This window comes from Festucalex cinctus, chromosome 17 (genome assembly GCF_051991245.1).
Source record: "Festucalex cinctus isolate MCC-2025b chromosome 17, RoL_Fcin_1.0, whole genome shotgun sequence".
Classification (NCBI taxonomy): domain Eukaryota; kingdom Metazoa; phylum Chordata; class Actinopteri; order Syngnathiformes; family Syngnathidae; genus Festucalex; species Festucalex cinctus.
This window is the reverse complement of record NC_135427.1, coordinates 2,882,103-2,905,879: the sequence shown is the minus strand read 5'-3', so window position 1 is coordinate 2,905,879 and position 23,777 is coordinate 2,882,103. Positions and strand designations below refer to the sequence as shown.

Sequence of the window (23,777 nt, the reverse complement as noted above, 5' to 3'; positions counted from 1 at the left end):
AAATATGAATTTTTTTATAAGAAAATGAATTTATTTAAATTATTTAACTCAATAAATTGGAAGTTAATTCACTGTAAAAAAAAATAGAAAAAAAAAGTAAAATGATTAATTAAAATAATTTATTCATGATTCACCTTAATTTTTTTTTAAAGAATTTGGTGTTTCATTTATATTGAACAATAACAAAAAATAAGTACAGTAAACAGGAAATTGTATTTATTTAGTCAAATAATTAGTTATATAATTGTAATTAAATTATCTATAAATAATAAAAAGAAATTATCATTCATTCGTTCATTTTATCTTTAGATTTAAAATATTCTACATATATATTTTTTCTTCTCTTAATTTTATTTTATTATAAGGGACTTGAACTCAAAATATAATGACACAATAAAATAACATAATGATGCCATATTACAGTGCATGGCCCTTGAGCATGAAAAGTTCCCATCCCTGCTATAGATTAAAGCGCCGTGATTAAATGTGATATGTGTATAATCTCTCATGCGCACATGAAGCACCAGCGAGGGAGGGAGGCTGGAGAAGGGAGAGCGAGAGCATCGAAAGCGAGGGCTCGGAAAACTTGATTGGATAAAAAAAAAAAAAAAAAAAAAAACCTACGCTGAAAGGAAGAGTGAGCGCAGCTATAAAAAGTTTATCGGGCAGGTAGAGCAACACGAGCTTGAGGGAACATCCGATCCCACAGTGGAAATTCAAGCAGAGTGTACAAAAGTGAGGCAGCCAGCTACCAAGGGCCACTGCAAAGACTTTTTTTTTTAATTTTTTTTATCTGCTGTTGTTTTGGACCTGAGAGGACGCCAAGTCCAGAGGTGAGTCGCACATCTGTATCATGCAGATGTGGGCCAGGTAAGATATTTAGAATATGCATTGCATACGTTATTATGTTATATTTTCAGATTCTTCCTGAAATCCTGCAATATTACGTTCATGTTAATAGTGTCAAATTTCCGTTGCAGGCACTGCATTGGATCACAGGCGAAGGTTTTCCTCATATTTTGGTTTCTATTTAGGAGAACGCTCGCCTCTGCATGATGCAATGCAGTCCTCCGCCTCTGCAAACGACACCCACAATATTAAACGTACTTAAATTAGCACCAGTCAATAAAAAAAAAAAAAGGGGCGTATTATAATCTTTGCAGCTATTGCATCACAATAGACAATACAGATAAATCGGTTTTGATTTAAAAGCTGCAAGTACATTGATTTGTATGAAATCAATTTATTGAGATATATATCACACCCCTAATATATATGTATATTGTACTGTTTGTATGATTCATTTCATATTTATTTCTTCTTTTTAGGCTTTTTTTCCCCAGTGTAATGTTTCATATTATTGTCGTGTATTGTTTCACAGTCTATAAATATATGAGAGGCTCCTCCCTTCTACCTTTCCATTATCTTGCCAAGCCAATTCAACAAGATAAGACCCCAGGAGGCAATTTTATCAATTAGCCTGGTTAGCTACGCATATAATTAAGTCATAATATCAATAGACCACATGAAAACAATCAAATTCATCAACTTTGGCCCAAAATGGGAACGTTGAGAAAACCCAGTGTGTCTAATTTGCAGCGCGTTTCTTTTTCACGCTGCAGAACCAGCATGTCCCTCACCTCCATCCTCTCGGCTGAAGACATTGAAAATGCTGTGAAAGACTGTCAAGGTAACACACACACACACACACACACTCATACGACCAAACTTTAATACAGTATGTGACTGATCAATCTGCGATTACCTTAACCCCTAACAGAAGTAAAGACGCGCTTTGTAATCTTTTCTCCGGCTGCATTAATTTCACTTTTGTACAGTAGCCTCTTATCTCCACCTCCAGATGATTGCAAAAGCTTTTCAATCATCCTGCCTGTTTTGGTGCTTGCATGACATTGCGGAACTTAAAAAAAAAAAAAAAAAAAAAAAAACAGTTAAAGGGAAAAAGCTCCCACAAGCCAGGAGCCACATGCATTTTTAATCTCACCTCATAGGCCTACTCTGTCAAACAATTTAATATACGGCGGTGCCTCGATTTACAAGTAACCCAATTTATGAGTTTTTTAAAGATATTAACCGAACTTTGCCCTGTTGTGAAAGCACTATATAAATAAAGTTGAGTTGTGAAAGTCAGCGAGCTTAATGCTAACACATAATGGGAAGAATCATAGTCAAGTTAACAAATCCCAATAATTATAAACATTTCAGACACAAATGATAACAACGCATGCATTTTCTTCAACAATTTTTATTTAATTTTTTTGTTCCTGAACTTTGCCCTGTTGTGAAATAAATAAAGTTGAGTTCTGAAAGTCAGCTAGCTTAATGCTAACACATAATGGGAAGAATCATAGTCAAGTTAACAAATCCCAGTAATTATCAACATTTAAACAACTTATATTCAGACACAAATGATAACGACACGTGCATATTCTTCAACAATTTATATATTATTTTATTGTTACTGGACTTTGCCATGTTGTGAAATAAAGTTGAGTTCTGAAAGTCAGCTAGCTTAATGCTAACACATAATGGAAAGAATAAAAGTCAAGTTAACAATCCCAGTAATTATAAATATAAAATCAACTTATATTCAGACACCAATAACAACACATGCATATTCTAAACAATTTTTATTTTATTGTTACTGAACTTTGCCCTGTTGTGAAAAAAATAAAGTTGAGTTCTGAAAGTCAGCTAGCTTAATGCTAACACAATAATCACGCAAACAGGCTAACAAAACTAGTATTGAAATTCCAGTACCAAACCTAGAAACAACTTGTATTCGAACACAAATGTTAGCAACAAATACAGGGAGACATAACAATACTCTCGTTTGTCTTATGAAGTTAGCTAGCTTAATGCTAACACACAACAGGAAGAATTATAAACGGGCTAAGACTAGCATTGAATAAATCGAAACACAAAGTATATTCTTTTTCCTCTTTACACCGACAATATTACTGCAATCAATCGTTTACGTTGTTTTTAATAATAATATTACTGTATGTTTGTTGTTGTTTGGGCATCTCCATTTATTTCATTGATTTGAGGTACGAATGTGGTCAGGGAACAAATTCAACTTGTAATTCAAGGCGCCACTGCATATGTGCAGCTCCAGACTCATTCTGCCACAAGAAGTTCTTCGGACTCTGTGGCCTCTCCTCCAAGACGCCCCAGGAGGTCCAGAATGTCTTCCAGATCCTCGATGAGGACAACAGCGGCTACCTGGAGGAGTCGGAGCTCAAGTGGGACATCTCATTGCTTTTCAGTTGTATTTATTTATTTGAACATCTCTTATAGTAAAATGTTATAATGCGCATGCCAGAGAGATTAAGGTCTACCTAATAACTCACACAGCTGTATTAAAGACGCCCCTTTGTAATCCACGTGGATTATAAATGTATAAGTGTTATCATGGTATTTGTGTTACATAATTCACCTTTTGCTGTGCTCTGATTTGACATCACATTTGTTGTGTTTGAAATATCGACACAACACATCTTGTACGCGCATGAGTGACATTTGTGTTTGTGCAGGTTTTTCCTGCAGCGGTTCGTCCCCGGAGCCAGAACGCTGACCGAGGCTGAAACCAAAAGCTTCATCTCGGCGGCGGATGACGACAGCGATGGCAAGATCGGAGCCGAGGGTCAGTATCTGATTTCATGCAGCTAAACAGGCAGCGGATGCGAGGAGAACACTTTTTCCTGCGGGTTGCTATCCTGACGCACTGGAGTTTAACTAAAGCTTTCAAATTATTTATGATGCTGGACAAGTTTGTATATGCGGTACAGTTTTGTCTGTTTTCTTAAATAAAATATGCAGATTTTATTTTGGGTGGATGATTTTGACTACAGTATGCATGATTTTTTTTTCACAATGTTTAACACTGCTTATGAATTGAGCGATGTATTTTCAGATACATGTTCTATTCACAATGTTTTCTTGCTGTTTAGAGTTCCAGATGATGGTCCTGTCCTGAGTCCTGAAAGTGGATCAGTTCTTGCTTCCATTTCCATTGATTTTTTGTTTGTTTTTGTTTTTTTTCAGTGGATATTCTGTTTAATTTCGTCCCACACCCTCACTGATAGACAATAATTATCACAGTTTGTCCTTCAAATATGTGGCAATGAAAGAAATGAAATGTGTGGCCTCTGTTTTATTAAATAAAGTTGGTAACAATACTAGTCAAGTGTCTTGACATCTTGATTAATGTTCTAATGTATCTATGGTAGAGACAGGCTGTTAGTTGAAACCACCAAAGTAGCATTTAAACCCTCTTGACTGCTCAATTTGTTTATTTTTTTGTGTCTCTTTTTTATTTTTATGAAAATGTTAGTCTAACACTAATATTTTGGTGTTCTTATTTGGGGAAGTATTCAGAAATCTTAGAAAATACTAAATATAGTAATATCACAAATATCCTCTATAATTTATTTAAACACTACACCACCATAATCATAACTATTGAGGGGGGAAAAAATAAGGTCAACTTGCTTCACCTGTACAACTCTTGAAAAAATGACAGACACAGTGTCGAGTACAGCAAAACTCTTCCACTCACGTCAAGCCAAACCATGACAGCTCATGAATTGTTGAACGTTAAAAAAAAAATAAAAAATTGTAAATGTATTTAGGATCACGTGAAAGGCATATTTTGAGAAAAAATAAATAAATTTTAATAGTGAATATAACATAGTTATTTTTTTTTTTCCCAGGTGGAAGCTGGTATTTTTACATTACCTACAAAGAAATTATTATTATTATTATTATTATTATTATTTTATTATTATTTTATTATTATTATTATTATTATTATTATTATTATTATTATTATTATTATTATTATTACAGAAAAGGTTGAGCTTTGTCCCGTTGTTGTGTTTCAGCTACACTTTTCCAGCCGGACAGCTTTAGAGGTGACACTTAGCTGTCAAAAGCAGGAAGTAGACGATGTGGATGTTTTCTGCTCTTGTTTAATCGCAAATTTCCCCCTGCTGTAACAAAACGACGTGTACACGAACCCGGTCATTTATGCTCTGTAAGGTGAGAGGTTTTCCTCTTTCTTTAACGGTTTTCGTTTTGTGTGTGTTTTTCACGCGTTGTGGCTGTCAACACACCGGAAACTCTTGCTAGCTAAGCTAAGCTAACTTGCTATACGTCCTCTTGGGTGTATTTATGTCTGATGTTGTAGTCGTCATAATAACGGGTACAGAATTTAAAACAAAAAAAACAAAAAAACTGTTGAAACGACTGATATATTGGTCCCAACCTAGTATGTATAGAAGTTATGTTGTAGTTGAGTATCTCCTGAGTGTCAATACTTAAAAAATAAAATGGGGTTTAATTTTTGTTTAAATTGCAATACTCAGTTGATAGTTTTAAATCAATCTGTCTTTTAAAAATAGCTGCTTTCTGCACAGTTGCACTTTATCTAAGTTTTTTTCTTACCATAAGGGCTCAAAATAAATATTAAACTCATACAAAAATACATTTTAAAAATGCCATTTTAATGACCTTGTAAATATATATTACCCATGTGCTTTTCTTTCCTTCCACAGGAAAACGGCATGCTAGCAACACACGTATTCATGCAAAGGAAATCCAGACAAACGTGACACTGATGCTGATGATTAGGTAAAAACAAATTCATTTATTTCAAAATGTGAGCATCAAAACTATAAACAATAAATATATTTCCACTTTTTTTGTATTGCAGCCCCAGAATGGCCTCAGGAATGCAAGAGAAACAGTTCACAGCATCTCTACTCAATTTCTTTGTTTATAATCCTACATTTGGACCACGGGAAGGCGAGGTGAGCTTCACATCACAAATGATTTGCACCTGAATTCGTCCCCCTGTTATAGTTTTAGCTCAATGCTGGGAATTACTGATAAAGTGGTGTTTTTTGTTTTTTTATTTTTTATTTTTTATCCCATTAGGAAGAGAAAAAAATCCTGTTTTATCACCCCAGTGACGTGGAGAAGAATGAAAAGATCCGAAATGTGGGCCTTTGTGAAGCTATTGTCCAATTTACAAGGTAGTCATAATAATGCAATAAGCTAATAGTGATGTTTTGAAAATGTGGTAAAAGAACAAGTAGCTAATGTTGGTTTTGGTCTTCTTTTCGAGAACATTCTGCCCAACAAAACCAGCAAAATCCCTGCACACGCAGAAGAACCGACAGTTTTTCTTTGAGCCCGAGGAAAATTTCTGGATGGTCATGGTAATGATTAGTTTTTTTTTGTTTGTTTGTTTTTTTAAATTCTCGAATGTGATTCATTTTCAATTTTCATTTTATAGCTTCCTTGTTTTTGTGTCCACAGGTGGTTCGAAACCCAATGATTGAAAAACCAAACAAAGATGGAAAACCTCCCACGATAGAGTATCAGGAAGAGGAAATACTTGTGAGTGTTTGTTCTTTCTTTGAATATTATCAGCTTGGTTGTTAACTCATTCACTCGCCGCCATTTTCACAGAAGCAATCCCGTTCGCTCCCAGCTGTTTTACTGGCTTTTGACTGATTTTGCAAGGCCCACAGAATATTGTGTTCAATTGCTATAAAAGCATGTTTCTATCTGTTTCTGTTTTGCAGCAATTAGCATTAGAAGAGAGCTAAGTTTCATCAGTTTTCACAAATCTATTTAAAATTGTAAGTAATTTAGCTTTTTTCCGACATGGCCCTGGTTGATCTCCTTTGCTCTGCTGCCACCTGCTGGCCGTTTGTGTAATAACTACCATTTCTGCAACCGTTCTTTGCAGTTGAGAGGCTGCATCAAAGCCTTCTGTATGCTCTAGCATAAAACAACAACAACAACAAAACAACGACAGAAAAACGTATAAATACGTCTTTGGGACACTTACAACATAAAAAAAAAACATATTTTTACACGTTATTGGGAGCAAATGAGTTAACCATGTTTCCTGTACTTCCTCAAGGACACAGTCTATGGTGCAGTGGTAAAGCAGTGCTACAGTATGTATAAGGTAAGCACTGATATTTTTGGATTGAGAGATGATTTTTCTAGTTCTCTTTTTTTTTTTTTTTTTTTTATATCACAAAAAAAACAGGCATTTGACAGGGGTTTGTAGACTTTTTTTTTTTTTTTAATTGCCATTGCATGTGATTATTTTCCTTATGCTGCAGCTTTTCAACGGTACATTTGGTAGAGCCATGGATGCTGGCGGAGTGGAGCTGCTAACTCAGAAGCTTGAAAAGTTCTTCTACAGGGTAAAACCAGATCCAGCACATTCTTACCGTTTGTCCCTGCAATGTTAGCACAACACTTTACATTTATGTTATCCAGTATCTGCAGACTCTCCACCTGCAGTCCTGTGACCTGCTGGACGTATTTGGCGGCATCAGCTTCTTCCCGCTGGACAAGATGACATACCTGAAGATCCAGTCCTTCGTCAACCGGGTGGAGGAGAGTCTCAGCCTCATCAAATACACAGCCTTCCTGTATAACGACCAACTCATCTGGTAACAAGTCCGCCACTTCTGTTCGGCTCGCGCCGCTTCCGCGGGTGTTAAGTTTGTCGTCGTGTGTGCAGGAGCGGCCTGGAACAAGATGACATGAGGATTTTGTACAAGTACCTGACCACTTCGCTGTTCCCCAGGCACTCCGAGCCGGAGGTAAGGGAGAGGCTGCGCAAGCTTGAGGTGCTGATGATGATGTCATTAGATGCGCTTTCTGTTCCTGTCTAGTTGGCTGGCAGGGATTCTCCTCTTCGGCCAGAGGTCGCAGGAAATTTGTTGCATTATGGGAGGTGAGTTCCGAAAACATGGTTGAGCAAACTTTTTTTTTTTTTTGTGCTCAAAGGGCACATTTAATTTAAATATTTTAATAGTTAAATGTTTATATGACATAGTTAATTGTATTAAGATTTTTTCATGATTATTTTATATAAGTAATTTAATTATGATGAATAATCCAAGTTCAAATCTATATTAAGTGTTGAATGCTGTAGCGTGTGGCCAAAAATGAAACTTCACACTCTGTTTTTCACATACACGATGCGTTCATGACATCATGTCTGCGAGGGCGGGAAATTCAAACCCGAATCTCGTATATGAAAACTATTGGCTATTGGCCAATAGTTGCAGGAGTACCCAGTGTGAACCGCTAAGGTGTTTTCATCTGCTAATTAGAAGATGTTTGAGTCATAAATGGATAAATATAAAGGCTATTGTAAAGATGTTTTTAGTCAAATTCCTACATTAAAAATTTATATTTTAATGATAACATTTAATTTCCACGTTTTTAATGTTAGTATTAATTATAGTTAATTAAGCGATTTATAAAATTACTTTGTAAAATATGTTGATTTTTTTAAATTTAATTTTATTATTTATTCCACCAATCATTCAATGAGATAAATAGAAAAAGTAATGAATAAATGAATTAATTTAGTTAGAATTAATTAACCAATTATTTAATCACATAAAATGCTAAATTTACTTTTATTTTATTTTTTGACAATTTTTTTTAATGTATTTTTCACAGTAAATAAACTCACAAATTATTTAATGAGTTAGATAAATGTATAAAGATTTTAATTGGGGGGGGCTACTGATATCGTGTATCTCTATCAGGCTGATACCGGCCTAATTTCAAGGTATCGGGTACTCATCACGGATGCCGATACCAGTCACTGATACATAAGGCAAAAAAAAATAAAAAAATTCTGACATCAAGTGAGTCTTCCTTACCAAGCCTGATAACACTAAATTGTATTTTAAATATTCTATAAACTTACATACTTACTTACATATTGTCTTCAGGTTTCTGACAGGACCGCCCAATCTTAAAGACCCTGAGGCCAAATTCCGTTTTCCCAAAATATTTGTCAGCGCAGAAGATGGCCATGAGGAGCTGCATCTGATTGTATATAAGGTAACATTATTATTTTTTTTAAATACAGTCCTCACTTAGTGTTGTGCAGTCCAAATTTAATTCAATTATTGATACATCATCAATTGATACACATATTTTTCCATGCGCTTTTTTTTGTTTGTTTGGCCTTTACCATGTGACTGTTTTAAAAGAGTGTTTATGTGTATGTACTGGTGCTGTTGCACTGTTGAAGGAGGCCATTTTCAGCATTTACAAATTAAACTGTGTTCAATAAATGCACTTATACTAAGTATGCATAAATGTTATAAAATGTTATAAAATAAAGCCGTGTTCATATGATTGTTTGCTCCACCCTGTATAAGAATGAGGAACATTAATATTTGCTGCATTGCTCTCTCAATAATTGATTCTTGAAATGTAATAATTGATTCAAAATCGCATCCGCATTTAATAAGAATTGATTATTTCTCCTCCACATATTTCTGCTGCACGAAAGAGACGATCATAAAATGACTTTCATCATGTGTGAGTGGATGAAATCGGTGTGAAATATGCCGCGAAGCCTTAACTGAGGATATGGATTTTTGAGGATTAGACGTGCATTTTAAAATAATGAGTATGCACATCCCGTGAGTCTCAGCACATCAAAGTCACTGCACACCGGTGTGACCTTGTTTCTGCGTTTGACCCGCTCTCTTCCAGGCGATGAGCGCCGCCGCCTGTTTTATGGTCAACGGTAAGCATCTCACCCCCCCCCCCCCCCCACCCTCGCATAGATTATCACTTCATCCCAAAAAAATGTGCTTTTCTTTGCACGCAGCCTCCGTGGAGATGACGAGGGAGTTCTGCGAGCAGTTGGACGGCTTGGTGGGGCCGCAGCTCACCTTGCTGGCGTCTGACATATGCGAACAGTTCACCATCAACCGCAGGATCTCAGGGTTTGTTGACGCCTTCAGATGTTTTTGACACCTGAAAGTGGTGCAGAAAATGTCATCGTGACCTTACTGTGTTACATTTCACGACCTTTACTGAGCCAAGGCGTGCGTTTCACTTTAGAAAAATCTCACAGCACAAAATGCCACAAAAGTAATCTATACTGAAACTAAATATGTGCATTCATTAAAAACGTGGAAATATTTTCAAGCTTTATTTATGTTTAGTGATTATGTCTTACAGCTTAAGTGATAATTATTGCATGTGATTGGCTAGCAAACTCACCAGACCTGAAATCCAAAGCGAATCAATAACATTCAAAACAATGCTATGGGCTAATCGCCTCATTGCCACATTGAATGCAGTATTTGATGCAAATGTATCTCCAACCAACATTTCTGTATTTTTTTTTTTCAAAAATGTGTTTATTTTTTTATATAAATATATATTTTTGAAAATTCTAAAAACAAAATCTTTAAATCAGTCGAATCTACTGCATTCACTTGAAAAAAAAAATGTTTTCTGGCTATTTTTTTGGGGGGGCGGGGCTATGTTTTTGTGTATTTTTTTATTTTATGTTTTTCTGATTTTTTTTTCTGTTTTACTGAATATTTTTTCTTAAAAAAAAAAATCCAAAGCAAGGGGATTTAGAAAAACAGGAGGAAAAATACTCCTAAACATAGAAAAAAAAAGGGAAATAAATTATTTTAAAAAACAGCTTCTGATGTTCAGTTTTTGGAATAATTTTTTGTTTGTTTTTCTGACTATTTTTTTCCTCCTGTTTTTCTGAATAACCCCCCCAACCCCCCAACCCCCCGTTTTTTTAGATTATTTTTTGACAGGAAAAAATAATAGTCTGAATAACAGACAATAAGAAAAAATGCACAAAAATCAAACCTCCCCCGAAAAATTTGTCAGAAATATATTTTTTTTCAAGTGAATGCAATATGCTTCCATAATATAACATACGTTTCTCTATTTATTTATTTATTTATTTATTTATTTTTTTACTTTTTGAAAACAGCTGAAATAGTTTTTCAATGTATTCTATCTACTTCACCGTTTTCCAATTTGTATTGAGCCAAACAAAATCAGCGCAAAATAACCTAATAAAACATGAAGATTCCACCAGGTGGCGCCAAAGTAATGTGTTCATTGTTTTGATCTGCGCACAAGAAAAGGAATTAAAGGACAAGTTCCCCAAGAAATCTAACAAATCCAAATGAACGAATGGCTTCATTGTACATAAATAACGTTTTGGAACCAATTCAGAGAAATCAAATAATATCCTGCAGGAAACATGATAATTTGGGAATGACTCCTAAATTGGCCAAGATGCTGCTAATGCCACACTAGTAATTTATTCAATAGCGAACCCCCCCCCATTTTTAATTAGCTGCTTAATGTAGCTTAGTGTCATCCCAATTGACAGCCGTCGAGCGTCCATCTGCTCCAGCACTTTGCTTGTGATACATCCGTGACTGTAATCCAAGCATCCAAGCATCGACTTTAGCCAAGAAGCCACTGAATAAATAATGACATCCTGAATTTCTTTTTCTGCCGTCGTCAAGTAAACTGCGTCAGTGACGGCGTGCGTCCTCAGCTTACTTGTTCCAGTGGCTATAATCATCCAGAGTGGCTTATCATTGTGTATAATTCATACATGCTGGACCCGCGCTGGCTATTTTAACCGCCATTGCAGTTAAGCTGACTGACTGCAGGGACTACAATTTCACTTTGGTGTGCTTGACAGCAATGACTTTACATAAATAAAGATGACTTGACTTGACTTGACTTGTTCCGCTGTCTGATGTCTGCGCATCCATCCAGGCCAGAGAAGGAGCCCCAGTTTAAATTCATCTACTTCAACCACATGAACCTAGCAGAGAAAAGCACGATACACATGAGGAAGACGGCCAGCGTCTGCCTCACGTCTGTCCATCCTGACCTCATGAAGATCCTGGGCGACATCAACTGCGACTTCGCCAGGTAGAACAATTGGAATCGCTTCCTTAAAAAGTTATCAAAAACGACAAGAATCATATTTTCGCGTGGCTTTCAGAGTTGATGAAGATGAAGAGATCATCGTCAAAGCCATGACAGACTACTGGGTTGTTGGCAAAAAGTCTGACCAGAGAGAACTGTATGTCATCCTAAATCAGAAGAACGCCAATCTGATCGAAGTCAACGGTACGTCTGCACCAAACTTGTCACGCAAACCTCCAGTCCTCGAGAAATAACCTTGCTTGTACTTTGTCTTCCGCAGAGGAGGTTAAGAGGCTTTGTGCGACACAATTCAACAACATATTCTTCCTGGACTGATGGAATGAGCACAGAGACTCTTTGACCACGCTACAAAACTGTCAGTGTTGCAGGGTATCACGGCAGCATCAGTGTAATGCAATAGTTGCATTGTAAAATAACAAACGTTTTCCCATCATTTTTAATGTAACCTTTAAAATGTCATTTCCTTCTGTAATTAAGTGTACAAATGTACTTTGTCATTGTTAAGATTTCAATGTGTGACTTCATTGACCACTTTTTTTCTGTATTTCAAACTACTATTATAACTATTTCAGTTTGCTTTCATCACCATCCTTTCATTTTTTTCCCATCATGTCAAAACTTGTAGTTTGTTAATAAAAAAAATTGAATAAATTATGTAGTAAGAAGTCTGTTCCTTCCTTCCCTACATATAATATATATATATATATATATATATATATATATATATATATATATATATATATATATATATATATATATATATATATATATACACTTCTGTGTTAAAATTTAGAGGTATGTGCTTCGAAGATAACGTGTTTACAAAAAAAACAATGTTTATAGCGTCTAAAGCGGTTAAATTAACTTTCACTATCTGCTACTAGAAACAAGAAAACTCGCAAAACTTTGAAATTGTGCTGCCGTTTTAAAATGTCTCTCTGTTTCTTTCAACAAAATGTTAAATAAAGATTTATATGTGATAAAAAAAAAAAAAGCGGAAGTAGAATAATTGAAGAGCCAATGAAAAGTCAGCAGTTTAACGACGTGCAGCCAATCGGATGGTTAAGATGAATTCAAACAGCGTAACTGGCAACCGCTCATTTCGTTTGAGGTAATGCTGGCTGGCTGAGTTCTGCGGTTGTTTGTACACTCTAGTTTTGATATTAGCCATAAGGTAAGATGGATTTCTAATTATTTACCACATAGTTTTAAAACTTTGGTTGTCAAGGTTTTCTCGCGCCGTTTGTGACCTCCTTTAATAAAGCTAACTGTGGTTTGGGTGTTGTTGTTAGCTAACCCAGTTGAGACGTTGAACACCGAACACTGTTTTCTGTCGATTTACCGTCACCATTTTACCACAGGCCCAGCACCATGGAATCTCAGTTTTCTTACTTGCGTCGCCGGGACAGCAGTGTCGCCATGCTGAGGGTCAAAATGTCCCGTAGACAAAGCCAAAACCAGAAGGAGAATCGAGAACGGATGGTCGATGCTCGAAGACAGCTGGACAATCTCCAGGAGGATGATAAATCATATCTGGATTCCTCCGTCGCGACCAACACGTCAGCAATGAAAGACCGAACAAATCTGAAGGAAAAATCAGCAAAAGGTACTTTTGTATTTTCTTGCCCCTCCATCTCGCACGTGAACGAAAACGAACCTTCATATTGAGTGTAAATGTGCATCTCGTTTTGCTGAACTGTTTAATCTGAAATGATGGTTGTCTGCAGAGAAGGACAGAGAAGAGAGACTCAAACAGCTTGCACGCTGGAAAGAGAAAAAGGCCCTTGAGAAAGAGAAGCAAAAGCAAGAGAGGGAACGGAAGGGAGTGTTTAAGACTGGCCTGTATCGTCCTAAAGACACAGTTTTCTCAATGCCTCTAGTACCGGTGACATCAACCAAAGCAAAAGTGGTAAGTTTTAGCCATGATCCACTGTGGAAAAGCTGAGCTGAACATTTAAATTTTTTTTTTAACTGATTAGGCTTTTGGCAAAGGTACCAGGAAGTTTCATTTGTCCCTTACCTAATATTTATCAAATTATTTTTTTTAACCCAGTAATTAATATCTAAAGATTTAATCAGTAAATTCACTTGCGATGATACTTTTTCATTATAGACCAAAACAAACACAGCACCACCACAGAGCAGCATAGTCACCCGTTCAATGGCGCAGCAGGTGGGATTCAAAAATATATATATTTAAATAAATATATATAAAAATCACATTTTCAAAATTCTCAGATTAGAGTAGTACCAAACTGTGTGTGTAACTGTGCCTTTCTTTTATCTCCCTCTCCTCTGCACCAGAAGACTCACAAATCAAATAGGGCAGCAAAGAAAGGTGCGTTGCATTTTCTTAAAAGGTACATATAAAAATAAAATACTTTTTAATCCCCCTCTTCGTGCTTCGTCGTTTCCCTATTTGTGTTGTAGTGGAGCCTGTTGTACGAGGACCGTCGACCAGATCAGCCAACAGGCCTGTTTCAACAGTCCCTGCAGCGAAAAATCAACCTAAGGACACAAGAGAGACACTTCCTGGTACTCACTAAATTTGTGATTTTTAAATATAAAAATTAAATGATTTCAATATGCATATTATTTCACTTAGACCAGAGAATCACAAAGAGACTAGCCGTTGTTGCCCCTTCGCCACGACCTGCAAGCCAAAAGAACTGCACAGGTACAGAATTGTGGAATTTGACCGACTATTGCTGGTTTGTTCCCTTTTTTCCCAAATGAAATTAATCGGTCTACTATACATTTTTGTGTAGCCAAGGACGAGCATGACGTCCATCCTCCTGTGCCCCAGGCAAGCATTTCTGACACGTCATGCTTTTAATATTTGAATTTTGCTGGTAACGCAGTTTGTCTCAAAATTGGTTCGTCTTACAGGACAATGTGGAGCCTGGTTCCGAGGAGGAGAATGACGTAATGGACCAAGGCCCAGTTGAGCCCTCCTCGTTCGCTCCCGAGGGCTCTGTGTTCAACGCTCCCGCTGGCGTGGAAGCCTTCAATTTTGCGGCTCTCACTCCTCGCTCAGCGGATCGCTTTCTCGCCCCGGGGTCGGCGTGCTTGACACCGGCGCACATCAACGTCCGTGCCGCCGCCGTATTAGTTGACGAACGTCAGGCTGAGCCAATGCAATCCTCTGCTCCCAAATCTCCTCCACCTCCTCCTCGTGCGGATTCTCCAACACCAAACAGCCCCCTTGAAACAAAACATGATGTGGCATACTTCAGGTAACTTAGCTGAAAGCTGTGTTCGTGGTGTTACTTAAAAAAAAAACAAAAAAAAAAACAAACAAAACATTTTTACTTGCTGTCGACCTGATGATATCACCTGCACTGAGGAAGTAGGTAGCTCAGTTTACTGACCAAACCCAGAAAACAGGTGAGCTCTGATTGGCCGTTACCTACTTGCTCTGCACAGGTGATGTCGTCGACAGAAAGTAGGAAAATTACTTTTTACAGGTATTAATACATGAAAAATGACGTTATCAAATTCATTTTGGGCAAAATATTAACTTTTCACTGCTGAAAATTGTTCAAGGAGTCAAGTATCTTAGATTTTCTGATACCTGTAGAAACCCGGATCTGGTCTACTCTACAGTGTTTGATAACAATATTGTAGTAAGTTGAAGATCAACTTGTGGCATTGTGGATTTTTATTTGCTTCAGGACTTTGTCCATATCCCGTGCGAATATTTTAAAATTAATCTGTCAATTTGTGAATGTCCTTTCATGATGCCCAGGTCTGAGATGGCCAACGAGACAGACAGACTGACATCTCTCTGCGCTCAGTGGGAGACACGATTTGACGATGAGTCCATTCCTGAAGAAAGTGAGTGACGCAGCCGCTCCGTGAGTTCGTTTCGGCGCAAATAAAACACTGGCGGCGTTTCTTCCATGTCTGATCAGTGATTGGCCTCATCTGTACAACGGTGGGCCAGGCCAGGCTGCTCATGAAAGAGCGTTTCAAGCAATTCAGCGGCCTGGTGGATGACTGCCATCTGCGCCGAGGGGAGAAGATCACAACCTTCAGCGACTTGCAAGGCTTTTGGGACATGGTTTACTTCCAGGTTGACCCACCGTGCGAGGGCTTTGTTTACTTCTGAACGATGTCTTAACACTTAGCACTGGTTGTCAGGTCAAAGACGTTCACAGGAAGTTTGACAGCCTCAAGGAGGCAGAGGCACGAGGCTGGGTGGAAGAACACAAGCCGCCGCCACCACGGCAGAGGAAAGCGATCAAGGTGACTGTTCGGCATTGTTGCAGTAGTTTTGTTTGCACAGTAAGTACATTCAAAAAAAAATTCCACAACAGAAACCCGCAGCAGCACCCGCCAAGCCACCAGTAACTAAGGCCGGCAAGTCTGAGCTGGCTGCGCTGAAAGCGGCCATGAGAGCCCAAAAGAAGGCGGCTGAGGCTGCAAAGGCTGCAGGTAGGGCTGTGCAATTAATCGAAATTCAATTACAATTTCAATTGTTACAAAATTTGCATAATCGTTAAGAAAAATATTAATACAGATTTTGAGTTTGAATTGTTTAAATTTATACATTTGCACCTTTTTATTCAAATTTAAAATAACAAAATGTAATACATTTTGTTTCATCCACCAGGAACTTGCATAATTATAGCGTTTCAAAGAATTTTGTCTTCATTTTTGTTTTAAACATTTTCTCGTTTTGTACCGAAAAAGAAATGATCATACTTATCGTGATTTCAATTATTACCACAATAATCCTGATGCATATTTTCTTCATAATCGAGCAGCCCGAGCTGCAGGTGAGGCCACCGATAAGCCCCGCCCATCCTGTGAAGGAGCACAAGGCCGGTCTGACATTGTGGTCTTCGATGGAGGCTTCTTCCGTGTGGAGAGCCCAATCAAGACGCCCGGTAATACTGACACACATTCTCCTTGGGTGTTGTTGAAATATTGGCAAAAGTACTTGTGTACTAATACATGTGAGATTGTTTACCATTTTCAAAACTTGGCAAAAAAAAAAAAAAGTTGCCCTGTTTGAACTTGCTGTGCTGGGAAAAAAAAAATCACAATGAGGTCTGAATGTTTTCTTAAAGGATACTTTTCTTATTTTGCCATTTTTGGCAGTCAAACGTTAATATTTTGCCCCCCAAATAATGCTACAGGGTATTGACTTGCGTAAGTAAAAAATTAAACATTTGGCCTACATTACAGAATTGTTGCATATCCCACATAAATCATGTACTATAGACAAATCATTAAAAAAAATTTTTTTGATGTGTTATTATAATGTAGGCTAAAAGATTATTTTTATTAAACTAGCATTATGGCGCAAAAAATGCAACATTTCTAGCATTTGACTTGTACTTGCAAATATGTAAATGTATTTGCCAGTCAAAAATAAAATGACCCCACATTGACAGTTCCACACTTTTCTAACATTCTCGAACACTAAAACTGCCCGCGATGCTCCATATTTCTTGGACGGCAATGCCGTGAATCAACCGCAGGTTCCGTGAGGCGATCCAGCCGCCTCAGTGCCGCCGCGGCGCCTCCACAGGCCTCTCCCCTCACCAACCATTCGACGACGCCAAGACGAGTCACTCGTAGCTCGCTCGCATTGGGACCGACCGCCAGGACTCCGGTTCAGTCGACTCTCACTCCACTCCGCACCACCAACCGAACCCCTCAGCGCTCGCAAAGAGCAAAAGTCGACACGTCTACTTGTTTGTCACCTTCAGGCGGCACCCAGCTGGAAGAAGTACCCAGAGAAGGTATGATGATGATGGTGCATGAATCATTTCCTGATGATGTCTCATGACACGCTAGTGTGCTGGTTGGGGGAAGCGCTGCACTCTTGGTTTAGTGTAAATTTTGTGTTTTTCTTTGAGGTTTGTTTGCTGTCGCCACTGCACTTTCCCCGTTAGTCCCACAAACACAACAGGTTACAAAAAAAAATTTCTTTGTTTTCTTTCTTCTTCCCTCTTATGACCTTTCAAATTGACACGAGCCTTCAGTAAACATTTGTTCTTGATAGGTTTACTTAATATTCATACCATGTTTATTTTGGTGGATATTTTGTAGGTTGAGACAGCAGAGGACTCCTTGTTTATCTTCGCGATGAACCCCAAGGACAGGATACGCCCATCTGTATGCCCCAATGACCTGATGTCCTTCACTCCACCGCCACAGTAATTTTAGTCAAATGTCTTGTTTTATTGTAAGGGAACAAAACATGATTGGCATTTTATTTGAAAGTATTGAAACTTGTTTGGATTTACATTAAAGTTGTTGTTGTTGTTAAAGAAAGAACCTGGAGGCTTTATTATATAATGAAACACGAAGAAAACAAAACAAACTTTCTGATCTGGAGACAGTTAGCTGGGATACAACTGGAGTAAGAGCGCCCTCTAGTGTTATTGCAGCTTGATCACAATATATGGAGAAGGTCAACAGCAGGGAAAAATATATGTTTGAAGAAGTGATGGATCTTATGACTCCAAGCATCTAGTTCGCGGTCTTGGGCCAGCGTTTGTTGCCACTGACGTGCTAATGCTGGAGGGGGAAAAAAAAATAAAAAATTATAGTATGCGTGATGACCTTTTTGTGTATTAATTGAAGAAATATGATGTAATTGTGTGCACACAAACCTGAAGAAGATCGAGATGGTCCTATTTTAGGGTAAGGACCTGTCATCTGTTGAGCAAATTTAGCCTGGCTTGTTACTATGACTTTTTTTTTTTTTTTTTTAAATGTAATGGGGGGGGACAAAAAACGCTGACCTGTTGACACTTGACCTCGCCACAACCGAGAAGTACCTCATAGAATTCCAGAAATGTAATCTGTAGCAAAAGAGCAATAAGCAAAATCCACATAGTACAGTCACTATATCAGTGTTTACCTCGTGTTCCATGCAGACGGACCGGTTGCTGGGATCGAGGGTCTCTGCGGAGATGATGTCCATGACCCTCACTATGGTCAAGTCACTGTCGTAAAGATTGAGATCCTAGAATGGCAGACAGAAATGACATTTTTGGTGACATCATTAAATATTAAATGCAGATTTGACTTCCTCATGCCATAAACGGTTACCTCATACATCCATAGTACGTGGCGGTTTGTCATGGTGCTGTCATCCCTCGGGGCTGGATTGACCCTGCAGTAGGCCTGATACACCTTCCAGCACTTCGCTAGGAAGTCTACAGCCACGATCGTACGTTCTGGTGGCTTGAACAGGAAGCCTGGGTAGAAAAAAAAAAAAGTTACAATTATAGGCACAATCTTCCATCTAGTGCAAATATTTAACATGTATTAATGCATTTACAATTTTTTTTATATTTATTTTTTGTAATATGAAATAGAAATAAAATAACATTCTTTTAAATAATTGGCGAATTAATCATTAAAGGTTTAGTTCAGGCACTATTTTTCTGTTCATTCGTATCAATGCGCGGCGCCCAGCATAAAGCTGATAGACGCGCACTAATCTACAAGTTGTCTTTTTGAAGGCGCGACTATCAGTGTCTACAGGGCAACGCGCAGTGATACGAACGAATAGGAAAATAGTGGCCGGCGGTAATGGAGTCTGACTTTTTTTTTTTTTTTTTTTGTTCTTCTTCAGGAGGGAGTATTGGGATGCAAATGTATTACTCTTGAACACAATTTTTATTTTATTTTTATTTTTTTTAGGAGAAAAACGGTTTATTTAGGTGGCCCCAGCCAACTTGCCGGACTATTTCCTCTCGTCCAACACCGGACCCAACTCGCGGCACGTACAGAACGCTGTCAGGGTTAAGTCAGTGCTGATCGCACACCACTGGAGGTGAGGATGAAATAGATTCATGTAAAAAAAAAAAAACTGAACTATCCCTTAGAAGTTATAAAATAAAAGCAGTGTATTATTTTGTTAAAATAAACTATTTAACATATAGTTTTTTGTTTAGTTTATAATTTGTAAAATGATTTATTGAAAATTGTAAAATGAAATACTGTAAAATACTGTATACATTTAACAATGTTTTAAATTAAGTTTTAATTATAACTAGCAATGACTATAAATAGTATCATTTGTCTAATTGTTGAAAGTACTGTTGCACACTGACAAAAAAGCGCCACTGCCACCTACTGTAGTGAACATGCAATTACACTTCATAGTAAGGCAAAAAATAAAAACCCTATTTGAGAACGACTAGTGGCTATTTAAACATAAAAATAATTATAAAATTAAAATAGCTTTTCTTTTTTCTTAACATCAGCTATCACTATAAAATACATTTTGTAACATTTTTACATAAACATTTAACTATTAAATTTCAACCTGTGGACTGTGAGGCAAACATGGCACCAACAAAAGTTCTTCTTTATCTTCCTACCTTTGACATTCTTGGCATGTGGAAATATGTCATCTATCAGCAGATTGGTGAAACACTTAGCCAGCAGGTGATTTGATAACCTGCAACGAGAGTGTAGTCCTCACAATTTCAGAATTGTGGTACATTCTGATGTAGTGATGTTTTCTACATGTTACTATTACAGTACATTTAAAACTTTACAGTGGGTGTGTAAAGTTGCTCAGTCTGTAAAAGTTTTGTTTATTACTCGGTTGCTTACTCCATGTCGTCACGGTAGATGTGGTAGGCAATGATGACGAGGCAACTGAGGAACCGACTAAGCGTGATGGGGGTGAAAGGGGAGTGAACCTCCGCTGGATCTGGATTATCTGACACAAAAGGATAGGAAATCATTTAAGCATGGATCAGCTATCAACTTCATGCGCTATTTAAATGAAAATTGTACATTGTGCATTAGCCTAAATTAGAATACACAAAATAATTGCTTAAATAATTTGGTTGAAAACGTCGATTGCTTGATGAACGACTATGCACAAATTCACCTCACCTCGTAAGTAAAGGTCGAGCTCGGCCAAGCTAACGCGTTGGTGGATGTAACAGTCTTTGAACAGGCGCCACAGCTGCATGCGGGATAGCAGGAAGGCGCCGCCCGGAATCTGAGGTTGGCCCAGTCGGCTGTAGAAACGGTAGATGGACCTCAGCTCCGTCTTGTGCCTCAGCAGAACAAACCTCACCTGTTCAACGAACATGTCAGCAGTAGGAGTGAACAAATAGGACATTGGTTAGTAACCTTGTTCAGATGACACCAAAGCAAATTAGGGTGTGAACTTGAATCAATGAATCTCTCAGCCCTACTAGAAAAACTACAATAATATGCCTCAATATTATTTAGCATCTTCATTAAAAACTAATTTTTGCGTGGAAACTGACCTGTTTGTGCTCAACATCTCGTTTTCGCTCAGGCATTTTCTCCAAAAGACAATCTATGTTGACAGTCATGTCTGGTCCAAGAGAAGATTCATCCATACCTGATACGGGAAATTGCACAAGAGCGACTTGTAACAATGATTCATCCATTTTCAATAGCATGATTTTTACATAGCATTAGCATTTATATATTCATTAGGGCTGTGGGCAAGCTAGAGCCTATCCTTAAAGGCAAAGGCTGTTTACCATGTAAAACGGGGGCTTGGTTTGCTGTCATACTCGGGGTCACCATCTTGTCATTAAGGAATTGTCCTTGGAAAACATAGCCATCCTTGAGCGTAACTTTTCCCTAAAGATAAATACAAAATGGCCACTTTTTGTTTTAATCACTTTTTGTAAATATGCATGACCTTCACTTTGACGGATGCTAGCTATCTCGCCATTTGTCAGTCAAACTGAAGGTTATCTAGCTGCTAGCTAGATGGCTGAATAGCTAGATAGATATAGTTTTTGAATAATGCATAAAATAGCTAGCTAGATGGCTGAATAGCTAGCTAGCTAGCTCAGCTAGCTAGACAGTTTTTGAATAAGGTATAAAATTAGCTAGCTAGATGGCTGAATAGCGCGCTTTCTCAGCTAGCTAGACAGTTTTTGAATAAGGCATAAAATAGCTAGCTAGCAAGCAAGCTATTTTATGATTTAGCTAGATTATTCACCCTGTGAGGAATATAAATGGGCATTGCAGCATTATCCACACATATACATTCAATTTAATAATGTAGAAACAAACAATGTAAAACAAATACACAACGCAGCAATAAGGAGGAATTCAAAGAAATTTAATAAGAACAAGAAAACTACATATCGGATTCACCTTCCCATGTTTTTTATTGTCCTGCCATCCACCCTCATAAGTGGCACCACCGGCGTAGTAAAAGATGCCCGGCCCATGTCTGTAACCGTGGAAAAAATCCCCCGTGTACTGATTGCTGGGACGGAATTCAGCTCCGGGTTCAGTTCGCTTCATGAGCCACACATGTGTACCATGGCCTTGCTGCCAGAAAAGACAAAATGTCATCTACTGTATAGTGGTACCAAATTCATTCTTTGAGCAAGACCATGACAACATTTACTGATTACAGCTAATGTTACATTCCCATATTCTATACCTGGACTCCATCATGCCAGTTCCCAATGTGGAGCTGTTCCTGGTTCAGCCATCTCATGGTGCCCTCTCCATTTCTCAAATTACGCTTCCATTCACCAAAATAAATGTTGCCAGAAGGGTAGCTGCTAGGACAAAGTTTTTTTTTTTTTTTTTTTTTTAATAAAGCAGACAGAAACACGCGAAATCTACTGCAGTAGCATTACCAAGTATTTGTATTTTGTTACTCCCTACCACTAAATTACATCATACTGTATACACATCCAGTCTTACCGTCGTACTCCCCATCCCTCCCTTTTGTTCATCACCCAGTTGCCTTTGTACCAAGATGTCTCGTCTTTGTTATAATACACAGTGCCCTAAAACCAAGGACAAACCACATAAACCACCTGCAAAAAATGTTAATATGGTTGCACCCACAAAATTAATAGCATATTTTGTAGTAGCATATAAAAAGTGCTGTGTGTTACCTTTCCATGCCTCTTGCTGTGATTCCATTGACCTTTGTACGTGGCATTGCCACTTTTGTGGGTTCCGATGCCATGCCTGACGCCATTGCACACGTCACCTTCGTATGAGCTGCCGTCTGGCCAAGTGTACTTGCCTTGGCCCATGGGCATGTTGTGCACAAATTCTCCCTGTTGACAAGAAATACATTGACACTTTTCTATAAATGTAATAAAAAAAATACATTTTTAGGAGCTTCAGTTTTTTTTTTTAAATTTATCATTACCTCCATATCTTACCTCATATGTCACATTGTCAGCCCATGTGAAGACACCAGTTCCATGCATAACACCCATGGAAAACATACCCTTAAAAATGTTTTTCATAAAAGTGGGGAAAACGTCACACTGTAGCTCAATTTAAAAAAGTACAAGATGTTTGTGTTAATTTCATTTCATTATTAGGTAAAAGTTTAATGAAATAGCTAATTGTTTAAGTGCTTTATTTATATTATTTATTTCTATTATTTATTTTACCGTATAAGAATGGCCTCCTTTAAATTTAGCAGTCCCTCTCCCATGGAACAGCCCATCTCTGCTTTCACCTTCATATCTGTCAGAGACGATATGACCACATTACGTTTCTGTTGTGACAGTACGCACAAAATAATAATCACGTTTATTTACCTCTGAAAAGTTAACACAAAGAACGAAGGGAGTTCAAATAAGCCATCGTCGTGATGCTCGTCGTCATCGTGATGCGCCTGTTTGGAAGCCGCGGAATATTTTACTAAATTTGTAATCCCGTGGAACATTCTCGATGTGATTTTATGTTTTTAGAATTGTTAATATTCATGAAGTACTATGCTGTTGTTATGAGAAAAGAGACTTTTCTCTTCAATTTGTGTCTAAAAGTGAAAAGTGGGAGGACTCTGCCGGAAGTACCCGACCGCGAAACAGGAAATAAACAACTGGTTTCCAAGGCAACCAACCAGATGCAACCGTAGATTTATATAATGAAATATTGTCTGGCCATTCATATGCAAGTCCGTTTTATAATTGCATTCAGCGCTGACTTATTTTGTTCATCTA

The 23,777-nt window shown here is 37.7% G+C and overlaps 4 protein-coding genes across 7 annotated transcripts; 3 read left to right on the top strand and 1 right to left on the bottom strand.

Moving 5' to 3' along the window:
* Positions 1 to 669: 669 nt before the first annotated feature.
* LOC144004725 (parvalbumin, thymic CPV3-like) lies at positions 670 to 4,205 on the top strand. The gene is made up of 5 exons (XM_077502180.1): positions 670 to 833; positions 1,623 to 1,690; positions 3,134 to 3,266; positions 3,558 to 3,667; positions 3,975 to 4,205. Exons 2-5 carry the CDS (start codon positions 1,630 to 1,632, stop codon positions 3,998 to 4,000), a joined length of 330 nt encoding a protein of 109 aa, XP_077358306.1. The 5' UTR covers positions 670 to 833; positions 1,623 to 1,629; the 3' UTR covers positions 4,001 to 4,205.
* A 707-nt stretch (positions 4,206 to 4,912) lies between these two features.
* On the top strand, positions 4,913 to 12,482 carry LOC144005449 (vacuolar fusion protein CCZ1 homolog). Its single transcript, XM_077503617.1, has 17 exons — positions 4,913 to 5,064; positions 5,580 to 5,655; positions 5,738 to 5,834; positions 5,962 to 6,059; positions 6,152 to 6,245; positions 6,346 to 6,426; positions 6,959 to 7,006; positions 7,167 to 7,250; positions 7,327 to 7,502; positions 7,574 to 7,655; positions 7,728 to 7,789; positions 8,805 to 8,916; positions 9,580 to 9,613; positions 9,698 to 9,815; positions 11,641 to 11,799; positions 11,873 to 12,000; positions 12,077 to 12,482. The coding sequence occupies exons 2-17, from the start codon at positions 5,642 to 5,644 to the stop codon at positions 12,130 to 12,132; spliced, it is 1,443 nt and encodes a 480-aa protein (XP_077359743.1). The 5' UTR covers positions 4,913 to 5,064; positions 5,580 to 5,641; the 3' UTR covers positions 12,133 to 12,482.
* A 369-nt stretch (positions 12,483 to 12,851) lies between these two features.
* Positions 12,852 to 18,345, top strand: LOC144004639 (disks large-associated protein 5-like). Of its 4 annotated transcripts, none has more exons than XM_077501988.1 (17): positions 12,852 to 12,991; positions 13,179 to 13,423; positions 13,545 to 13,726; positions 13,931 to 13,990; positions 14,122 to 14,155; positions 14,248 to 14,352; positions 14,423 to 14,494; positions 14,586 to 14,623; positions 14,707 to 15,053; positions 15,566 to 15,654; positions 15,732 to 15,892; positions 15,961 to 16,065; positions 16,137 to 16,254; positions 16,584 to 16,709; positions 17,307 to 17,570; positions 17,688 to 17,740; positions 17,881 to 18,345. In XM_077501988.1, the coding sequence occupies exons 2-17, from the start codon at positions 13,189 to 13,191 to the stop codon at positions 17,989 to 17,991; spliced, it is 2,100 nt and encodes a 699-aa protein (XP_077358114.1). In that variant the 5' UTR covers positions 12,852 to 12,991; positions 13,179 to 13,188; the 3' UTR covers positions 17,992 to 18,345. The 4 variants fall into 4 exon arrangements, with proteins under 4 accessions (XP_077358114.1, XP_077358116.1, XP_077358115.1 ...); XM_077501990.1 differs by having other exon boundaries at positions 14,125 to 14,155; positions 17,881 to 18,344; XM_077501989.1 differs by having other exon boundaries at positions 16,587 to 16,709; positions 17,881 to 18,342.
* LOC144004641 (radial spoke head 10 homolog B-like) lies at positions 18,055 to 23,658 on the bottom strand. Its single transcript, XM_077501994.1, has 17 exons — positions 23,373 to 23,658; positions 23,223 to 23,298; positions 22,986 to 23,054; positions 22,710 to 22,877; positions 22,513 to 22,598; positions 22,244 to 22,364; positions 21,949 to 22,128; positions 21,321 to 21,423; positions 21,078 to 21,175; positions 20,695 to 20,881; positions 20,407 to 20,515; positions 20,169 to 20,248; positions 18,889 to 19,037; positions 18,698 to 18,802; positions 18,579 to 18,638; positions 18,447 to 18,492; positions 18,055 to 18,351 (listed from the first exon to the last, which is right to left on the bottom strand). The coding sequence occupies exons 1-17, from the start codon at positions 23,498 to 23,500 to the stop codon at positions 18,227 to 18,229; spliced, it is 1,890 nt and encodes a 629-aa protein (XP_077358120.1). The 5' UTR covers positions 23,501 to 23,658; the 3' UTR covers positions 18,055 to 18,226.
* Between the last annotated feature and the right edge of the window lie 119 nt (positions 23,659 to 23,777).